Source organism: Pteropus alecto, unplaced genomic scaffold (assembly GCF_000325575.1).
Source record: "Pteropus alecto unplaced genomic scaffold, ASM32557v1 scaffold5, whole genome shotgun sequence".
Classification (NCBI taxonomy): Eukaryota; Metazoa; Chordata; class Mammalia; order Chiroptera; family Pteropodidae; genus Pteropus; species Pteropus alecto.
Genome location: NW_006441953.1, coordinates 20,473,046 through 20,483,611, shown reverse-complemented (window position 1 = coordinate 20,483,611; position 10,566 = coordinate 20,473,046). Strand labels below are relative to the sequence as shown.

Here is a 10,566-nt window from a genome sequence, read left to right as displayed (position 1 = left end):
CCTCCAGCCTGGAATGGTCATTCTTTAACTCTCAGCTGTACCTGCTGAATGTTTATCCTCCTGTTAAAACCTAGCACAGGTGTTTCCTCTCCTTTAGAGCTTTTTCCTATTCCAAGACAGCAGAGATATATCTTTTTCTATTTCCATATCACTTCGTAGAACTGTTAGGGTATTTCTCACATTCTTAACTATTGCTGTTATTGTACCCTCTGTCATATTGCGAGCACTTTGAGTTGAATTTAGTTAAGTGAATGTGCGCTGTGTCTGCTGTGTTTCAGGGACTATGCTAGGTACTCATAACACATGCGTAAGATGACCTCTCAAATTGCTCATGGTGTAATGGGAGATAATTCTGCCTAGGGCACTCCTATGGCCTAGTCTACTGCCTTGCAGGGAGGAATTCAGGTAAGTTACTGAATTTACTTGAATTAGGTCAATAGTAATCATAAAAATCACTCTAAAGGTAAGCATAGTTGCCTTTTATTGAGCCTGTAGTACGAGTGACTCACTGTGCCCCTTGTCATACCTGCATTTGCTGATTTCATGCTCCTGACAGCTCTGTGAGCGACGGCCTTCTCTAAACAGAGGGGATCACGGTAACCTGGGTGTACGGCTGGCCATAGATTTGCCAAGATGACAACTTGACTTAGGGCTGAGTTTGATCTAGGCCTTTCTGACATTAAAAACCTAGTACCTAGTCTAGACCCAGTTACGACCTCACAAAACCACTTTCATTCCTTGTGCTGCGGTTTCCCTGTTGGCAAAATGAAGCGGAGGCTCTGCAACTCTGTCCACTGCTCTCGTCCATGAATTTGTGAGCTTGGAGTTCTCACTGAGCTTCCATTTGGTTGGTAAACAGCAGAAAAATTAAAAGCAGAACAAAAACATGGACCACCCACCAGCTCGTAATATAGGTCCGTAATCCCTTATCTGAAATTCTGAAATCCAAAAGGCTCACAATACTGAATCCTTTTTAGCAAGTTTACCTCTAAAACCAATTTGGCAGCAAAAGCTGACCGGAATTGATGTGAAAGGTTTTTTTTTAATTGTTATTATTATCTCAGTTTATTCTACTTAATGAGAATATTTATATATCATATTGCAGATGCATGGGGGAGTGTTATACAATATGTGGTATTTACTCTGCATTTCTTTTCTAAAATTCAAAAATTCTGAACACATTTGAACACATAATAAAGGATTATGAGCCCGTACCGATGTCAACATATCAAGCTATTTAAAACCAACGTGAGGTTTGCAGAAGTTCATGAAGCACACTGTAGGTCAGCAATCCAAGAACAGAGAAGCAGAAAAGCTGGAGGGTGGTGGCGGTGACACTGGAGCCACCGGGCCACCGGAGCAACGTGGGAGAATCACTTGTGCAAATCTCATGTGGGGATCATGTGACTGAGGTTTTTGAGTTAGGCCCCAGCCTTCGTAAAGCCAAAGCTGATGGATATTACAGACGCTTCCATGAACGAAAGGGTATTGGAGGTGCTTCTAGGAGGCAGAATTTCAATAAGCACTAGCTCACTCTTGTGCAGCGATCTGTTGAAGCAATTGGAACTGTTTTTACTCAGAAAGGCCATCATTTGTTTTTTCTGTTTAAACATTTTCTCAAAGAGCATGCAAAGAATTGGAAAACCTTTGTCACTATTCTTTCCAAGGAACCCCCTTTTGTGTGTTTTAAAGCTTGATTAGAGGATTTTTGGAAACTTATTAAATCTTATGTTCCTAAATTGGAAGAATATGGTACAGAATGGAATTGTTACACAGTCTTTCTCTTTTAAATGTCAAGTTTTCAAGGTTTAACAAGAAGAGATTGAGCTGGCAACTGAAATCACATATTTTTGTATTTCTCAACTGTTCAAGTGCATGTTCGTATCTACCACAAATGTAAGTTTCAGGTGTTTAGTAGGGGACTCAAGAATGGGAAATTAAAAACAAAAGGAACGTTTATGCAGAATTTCTTGTTCACTTTAGGATTTAAATACAAGCGCGCTTAGCGGGAATGGCAGTTAAGTAAATTAACTACAGAAACCTTCACTAATCTCTTTATGTTGGGCAGTGCTGTAGGCTGAATAATGCCACCCTCCTCCCCAAAGTTATCCACCTCCTAATCTTTAGAAACTGTAAATATATTGTCATACCTGGTAAAAGGGACTTTACAGGTATGATTAAGTTAAAGAACCTGTGATGGGGAGATTATCGTGATTACTCGGCTGGTCCCAGTGTAATCACATGAGTCCTTATAAAGGGAGGCAAGGGGATCCGAGTCAGGGAGAGAAGACAGAAGGACTGCAGCAGAGCTCAGAGAGCAGAGAAGATGTTACTGCTGTCTTTGAAGATGAAGGAAAGGACCATGTACCAAGGCGTGTGGGCAGCCTCTAGATGTGGGGAAAGGCAAGAAAATGATTTCTACTTGAGAGACTCTAGAAGAAATGCAGCCCTGTAGACATCTTGATTTTAGCTCAGTGAGAACAGTTTGGGTTATCTGAGGCCCCGAACTGTAAGATAATAACGTTGGTTTTTTTAGGTTTTTTTATCTGAGGCCCCGAACTGTAAGATAATAACGTAGCTCAGTGAGAACAGTTTGGGTTATCTGAGGCCTCGAACTGTAAGATAATAACGTTGTGTTGGTTTAGGCCACTGTTTGTGGTGATATGTTACAGCAGCAATAGGAAACTAATACAGGCAGTGTGCCAAGAGAACCTAGGGCAATGAGAGAAATTGGTGGTGTGATAATATGATAACTCAGAGAATTATATGTTTGGCACATGGTAGGCACTGAATCAAAATTAAGTCTACATTAAGACATTTACAGTTTGCCTAGGAGGATTCCAGTTCAGTTATTTTCCATAGTGAGACATCATCTTTCCAAGTTCCAGCCACATCCTCTTTTAAGGGAATTTTTCCAATTTCTTCATTCTACATAATCCTGCTCCACTCTTGGTCACAGCTGACTGGCTGAGGGAAAGACTTCTTTGTGACATACAGATTACATAACCTCATTGAAGAAGGTCATGTTGCCCTATTGTTTTCTTTTCTCAGGGATGTTTGAAATTAAGGAGCCTAGAGGCTGAATTGATTGGTGGTTGGCCCTAAGGCTTTGAGGTAACTTTGGCAGATGGAATAGTCATTTGGAGACCATGGCAAATAGGATGCATTAAAAAAAAAAAAAACTGGTTCTGCAAGAGAGAGAGAGGAATGAGTAGATGTTTTAGAGAAGCTGGGATGGGAGAGACCAGACTTTCCTGAGATGCAAAGATTTTCTCAGCTTTCAGCTTTAATTCCTTTGAGTTCCAGTTGCAATTATTTTCTGTCATTGGGTATGTGATATCTCTCAACCATTTCATATAATACTCACTGTATTTCATGCCAACCAGCCACCGTCCCTAATGCCACTTTTATATTTGAGTTAATCTGAGTGGGTTTCTTTTTTCTATATCCAAAGACCTTTAAATCAAATACACTTTGTATTTTCAAAGATCAATTATAAAGAAATAGGCTTAATTAAAATGTAGACAATAGTAGTAACAATGAAAGGCTCTAAAAGCTTCAGTACTTAAAATAATCAACCCTTTTTTAATACCCAGATGCAGAATAGAGTCCAAATGACATCCAAAGTTTCGAGATCCCTAGATTGGTAACAGATGATCATTTAAAAACACACATTTATGTAGAGAATTAGTTACCTTGAGTTGTAATAATATGATAAAACCAGAGAACCCTTTGGTTTGTTTTCATTTGATACTTACAATACTTACGAGGTGGCATTATTAATATTCCTTTCTAGCAGATGAAGAAACTTGGGCATAGAGGGGCCATGATCCTTTGACTGAATTGTTTGACTCTGGAGCTCAGCTCTTAAAAACTTCACTCTACTGCCTCATGGGAAAGTTTCATTCTAACACCAAATAAACTGAAATAAAATGCTCCATTCTGGGATGTTAAATATTAATTATGCAATGCTTTGTTGTTCTGCCGTGCTGATGAGTGAGAAAAAAAATTTACTTAAATTTTTTTAAATCTTCAATTTAACTGAGGATTATCATGTTGTTTGAATTACATTGATTGCCATCATTAATGATTGTGCCATATCTAATGATGCTTCCAAGAGATAAATCATTGATTCCTCCAAAATAGGAAAAAAAAAAAAATCCGATGTTATAAGTCAGCTCCAAAGTAGGTGATTGTTAAGGCTAGTAAAACAGTCACTGTATTTCTGGTTCTGAAACCACATTAGTAAGTGGGAGAAGTGGAATGCCATGATGGGAATGGTTCAGTCTTTGCAGGGAGACGAATTGTGTTTACATAAGGCTGTGCCTTATGACAGCACTGGCACTGTATGTCTGGGACTCACTTTCTCTGAATCTCAGTTTTCTCATATATTTATCAAGTGTAAACATATCCACCTCTTGGACTTAAGTATGAATGAAATAAAGTTGCTATTATTTTTATATTCCAAGCCGACGGAAGGAATTGGCTATAGGAACCTTAACACATAACAGTACAAAAATGATTCCATTTTATCATCTTCGGATATCCCATTTTGCAAATGAGGACATGTAGGTTTATAGAGGCCCAGAGGTAGGACGGTGGAGTGCTCTCACTGAGAGAGAATAGAAAAGCTTTATACATTTTACTGAGTGTATTAGTTTTTTGTTGACGCTATAACAAATTATTACAAGCTTACTTGCTTAAAACAGCACAAATGTGTGACCTCAGAGTTAGGTAGGTCACAGGTCTGACACAGGCCTAGCCAGGCTAACACCAAGGTGGCTACAGGGCTGCTTTTCTTTCTGAAGGTCCTAGGAGACAGTCTGCTTCTTGGCTCATTCAGGTTGTTGGCAGAATTTAGCTTCTTGTGGCTGTATGAACGAAGTCTTCATTCCTTGGCGGTTGTCAGCCAAGGACCATTTTCAGCTTCTAGAGGCCCCTCGTCTCTTGGCTCCTGGCTCCCTTCCTCCACCTTCAAAATCAGCAATAATGGGTCAAGTCCCTCTCACGCTGCCATCTTTCCTGTCTCTCCTTCTGCTATGACATCTTTCTGACCCACTCTTCTGCCATCCTCTTTCACTTCCAAGGACTCGTGTGGTTAGACTGGGGCCAACTGAAAAATCTAGAGAAATCTTCCCATCTCAAGATCCTTAACCACATCTAGAATGTTCCTTTTGCTATGAAAAGTAACATAGTACATATTCCATGAATTAGGGCATGCATATCTTGGAGGGGGGTGCATATTCTGCCTATTGAGTGCATGAAGGCCAGCAAGTGGGTCTTCCATGTATGAAGTTGTTATACCTGATTTCCATTATGTTGCAGTCTGCCAAATAAGAGAGCAGTTGTTAAAAATATCCACTTTTAGAGACAGATAGGCAAATAACACACAACTTTACATAATTCAGCTTCTGCTTTCCCTGCTTACCTCTCACCATTCTTATTCCTCTTCTGCTGAGATATATGTTCTCCTTATACTGAACTTTCCGTTCCCAGAAAAATCCATACTCTTGTAGGAGACTAAAATAATCAAACAAACAATGGCCAGGCCATATATGACAGTAAAACTTCAGTCCCTATAAGCAGGCCAGGAAGTCAAACTACAACCTCAGCAGCAACCACCCGGAATAGTCAGAGCTTTGGTCAACAACTGCCAGATTTTCTATTTTTTTTGGCTCCCCTGCCCTTTGCTTTCAACTCAGGACCAACCAGCCAGAGAAAGCCATCTATGTTTCCCAAACCAATTGCATAGGAAGTCCCATTTCTGCCGTGTGCCAACAACCACTAATCAGTACATCCCGGAATCGCCCCCCACCCTCTTTTTCACTATAAAACTTTCCCTCTTTCCTGATAGACTTTGAGTATCTGCCAAATGCAAGTGATGATGACTGACTCCCTTGCTATAGCAAGCTCTGTTTACATTTGGGTGTTTTTTTTTTTTTTTCCCCCATAGCTTCTTTGGTCTTTTGCACATTTGCTTTCCCTTTTTCTCTTCCTGAATCACTCTTTTCTCTTTGCCTTATGTGGGTAATTTACATTCATCTTTTGAGTGTCAGCTTAGATGTCACTAATGACAACAATAACAATAATAATTATTATTAGAATGATAGCCAACCTATACTAAGCCCTTACTTTATGCCAAGAACTGTTCTAAGTATGTTTAATTTATCAACTCATTAAACTTCCATACAATTATGAAGGTAGGTTTCTGTTATTGTCCACATTTTGCAGAAGGGGAAGGATAATTCAGAAAAGTAAAGTAACTTGCCCAAGGTATTTGAGATTGTAGTGAAGAAGTTGGGATAGAATTTAGGTAGTTTGGTACCATAGTTCTCTTTTGAAACTGTTATACTACATTGCTTTCAGAATAAATTTCCAAATGTACTGTTTGGGATAGGTATTTCTCATCATAGGCTTAAATATCATTCTGTACTTTATCTTTACTAGTAATATCATATTGTAATTGTTTATGAATTTATCTGGAGTCCTTTTAAGGTCCCTGAAGATAAGGTCCCTGAAGATAAGGACAATGTTTATTTTACTTATGTTTGCAAATCTGCTGTATAGTAGCTTCTTTATAAATGTGAATTTAAGGAATGAATACATGAATGATTGACTAAATGAAACATATACAAAAGTCTGAATTATTATTATTATTTTTTAATTGGAAGATACTAAGTTTTTTTTTTTTTTTAAAAGGGACCCTATTCCTAGGCAAACACTGACTGCAACATAATTCTACATGTGAAATTATAATTATTATCCAGAAAACAACCTTTCAAAAGAGAGGACAGTTTCTCTCTTCTAAACTTAGGCTGTTTTCATCCTCTTAGACATAAAATCACATAAAGTACTATTTATCGGCCTCTCCTCAGAAAGTCTCTTCCAGGTTGAGAGTCCTCATTAGGTTGAACTCAACGTCTCCTTGGCAGAGGAGGTTTCGGAGGCAGAGCCTCTCCAAGTTCACATTCCTCCAAACTCTGCCATCATCCTGTAAACTTCTCTCACCACGTGGTGCTGGGAGAACGAGCTGAGAGCCAGAGCCAGGAGTGGTGTGTATTTCCAAGAATTTTAGAGCAGACTCCCCAAGCTAGTATTCCTTAATTTCCAGCTGCCCATGTATCCCCGACTCTGGGACAGATGCTGAGCTCTCGTTTGTGCTCACTGGGTCTCTTTTCCTAGACTTTTGAGACTCTTGGCTCTGGAGAAGCACCAAGGCGGTCATCTGGTTCCAGTCTTTTACATTAACAGTACTTGATACTGTTGAGATTTATTCATTCACTCAACAAATACTTACTGAGTGTCTACCAAATTTCTGGTATTGTTCAAGGATTTGGGAAATCCAGAGGTAAACTAGAGAGACAGAGCTTCTGCTATCATGGAGTTTGTGTTATGTTGTGGTTAAGAGATAAATTACGCATAACAAATAAATAATTTCAATGTGTGACAGCAACGCGAAGTTATGTGATAGCAGCTTGCCCCGATGTATCCCTTGAGAACATGTACATCTTCTTAAATCATGTCGCCCCATCACACTCCCACACCCTGATCACCCAGTCTCCCCTGGAGTCTTTATGTTTCTTCTTAGCCTTTAATTGATTATATGTGAGAAGTAATAAACTTTATTTTGAATAAAAATTGTTTAGGAAATTATTCCCGAGCCTCTCCCTTTTAACAATTATTGCCAACATACTACAAATAATTTTTCTTCTTATATCTTCTTTTTCTTTTTCCTAGGAATCGACTACTACAACAAGATCATCAATGATTTGTTAACAAATAAGCTTACGCCCATAGTGACACTGTACCACATAGATTTGCCCCAGGCCTTAGAAGACCAAGGAGGTTGGTTGTCGGAGGCAATCATTGAATCCTTCGATGAATATGCCCGGTTTTGCTTCGGTACGTTTGGGGATCGAGTAAAGCAGTGGATCACCATAAATGAGCCTAACATGTTAGCCCTGGTGGCGTATGATTTGGATGTGTTCCCTCCTGGTGTACCTAACCTGGGAACGGGAGGCTATCAGGCCGCCCACAATTAGATTAAGGCCCATGCCAGATCCTGGCACAGCTATGATTCCTTATTCCGAAAAGAGCAGCAGGGCCTGGTGTCCTTAGCATTTTTTACTGGCTGGGCGGAACCAGCAGATCCCAACTCAGTGTCTGACCAGGAAGCTGCTAAAAGAGCCATGGCTTTTCACTTGGATTTTTTTGCTAAACCTATATTTATTGATGGTGACTATCTTGAAATCGTCAAGTCCCAGATTGCTTCCATGAGCCAAAAGCAAGGCTATTCATCATCACGGCTTCCAGAATTTACAGAAGAAGAGAAGAGAATGATCAAAGGCACAGCTGATTTCTTTTCTGTGCAATATTATACAAGTCGCTTAGTCAAGTACCAAGAGAATGATAAAGGAGAACTGAGTATTCTGCAGGATATGGAGATTGAAATTTTTCCAGACCCGTCTTGGATAAGTTTGAATTGGATCTCTGTGGTGCCATGGGGACTACGTAAACTACTGAAATACATTAAGGTCCATGCACATTTGTCTGTTTCTATTTGTGCACACCCAAATATGTGGAGATGGAAGGACAGGCATATGTATGTGTGTGTGAGAACATGAAAAAAAAAAAAAAAAAGAATGACTTTAGGCAGTAGCAGATACATTTGTTGGGAAGAGAAGCTTAGAATATAAGTTGGTGAGGGGTAACTAGTTGATAAAGGGCTTCAAAACCATGGTTAAAGTTAAGATTCACTGTTAAAGTCATCTGTGGCCATAGTAATAGCTTGGACATATTTTTCAGGCTAGCATCATGAAGGCGATTACTAAAAGGCATATTAAGGGTAGAAGTAGCTGGACCTTTTTTGGGTCTTTGTTATTCTGGATGGCATCCAGCTATCTGAAATTAAAATTTCAAGGATCCCCTCGCCCTCCTGTGGGGGGATGGAGAGTGTAGCTGCTGGCATAACCAAAGGGTTAAGGAGCAGTGACAATCAGCAGTTGCTGATGGAAGAGAGATATTTCTGTCTTCTCATTATAATAGAGTCACTTGACTGTCTTCATGGACATTTACACAGTTTTGCTTTTCCATTGTTCATCACAAAATGTCACTGCATGGAAAATTAAGTTAATAGGGTCAGTGTAATTTGATGAAAACTAGTTTTGGGGTTGTAGCTTAGAGAAGATAGAGGGTAATGCACCCGATTTTATGAGCCTCTCTCTCTCTCTCTCTCTTTTTTTTAACATCTGTTTAGAATAAAACTTCTGCTCTTTTGTTCCAGGATATGTATAATAACCCTGTAATTTACATCACTGAGAATGGGTTTCCCCAGGGTGACCCCCCATCTCTTGATGACACTCAGCGCTGGGAGTATTTCAGACAGACATTTCAGGAACTGTTCAAAGGTACCATTTGAAATGATGAAAGATCAATTGTGCAAACTTATGTGCCTATTTGCATTCAGCGAACACCAATGATTTGGAAAGCTGAAATTCATGTAAATCAGTGTAAAGCCATGTAATTAAGAGAGAGGAGAAAACGCATTTAGGAAAAAGGAAGGTGAGGATTTTGGCCTAGCTTCAACCTCCTGAAATTTAATCAAGTAAAAAAGTGACTGTCTTCAGCATCTCGTGACTCCTGGGTGAAGGTGATGTGAGTAGGAGGAGTGGGGGCTGTTGGGAGAGAACATTAGTTATATACAAACTACATTAGTTATCGCCAACTATAGCATGCTTATTTGCATATTTCAATATCCTAACCACCACAAAATGAATTGGTAGAATTTTTATTTATTTATTTATATTTTATTTAATTTTTTTATTTTTTAGGCGAGGCAACCCTTGGTTGACCTCAGAGATTGCAAGAATCTTGTCAGTTTTCAATCTCTTATTTTTTAAATTTTTACGCCTTCAGCACCTGGTTTTCCTAGGTGGTCTCCCATCCAAGTACTAACCAGGCCCAACCCTGCTTAGCTTTTGAGATCAGATGGGATTGGGCTTGTTCAGGGTAGAATTTTTAAAGGACAAAAATTAAGCATTTGTGTAATAAACTTTAAAGTGCTGTGAGTTTTTGATCAATGTATGTTTCGTGTAAGCTATGGCCAAGCAGCCCAGTTAGAAACTTTTTCTTTTTGTCATACAGAATCTATGAATTTTATTTCAAGACAATATTATCATTATGGTAACTCTTTTCCTCCCATGGAATTATTTTCATATTTGAAAACAAATGTGAAGGAATAATCTTTAAATGTGTGTCTTTAACACACATTTCTACATCAGTTAATTTCCCCCATTTAGCTACCACTTGGAACACTGTTGCTATATAAATTTAATTTCTCTTCCCTTTAGAGGAATCGTATCATAGCAACAAAATCCAAGGCAAAACGAGACTTTGAATTTATTATTTTTTTACCATAGTAGGCACACTTCTCTCTCATCATCTATTTGAAAGGTCCTGAAATTCTTCTTTTCTAAGTTAATTAGTAACATACTGGAATCAGCCACAAGAAATTCTAGAAAGTGACACAAAGTGCTTTCTTCTGAAACCTAAAATATGTTGACTTGC

At 39.0% G+C, this 10,566-nt stretch overlaps 1 protein-coding gene and 1 pseudogene across 1 annotated transcript in view; one reads left to right on the top strand and one right to left on the bottom strand.

Annotated features, from left to right (window-relative positions):
- LOC102879857 (cytosolic beta-glucosidase) overlaps positions 1-10,566 on the top strand; it is a 192,506-nt gene that overhangs the window by 123,934 nt on the left and 58,006 nt on the right. The window contains 2 exon segments of the mRNA XM_025051697.1: positions 7,738-8,534; positions 9,284-9,407. Of these exon segments, the coding sequence (XP_024907465.1) occupies positions 7,738-8,534; positions 9,284-9,407 (921 nt within the window).
- Positions 9,907-10,025, bottom strand: LOC112485678 (annotated as a pseudogene).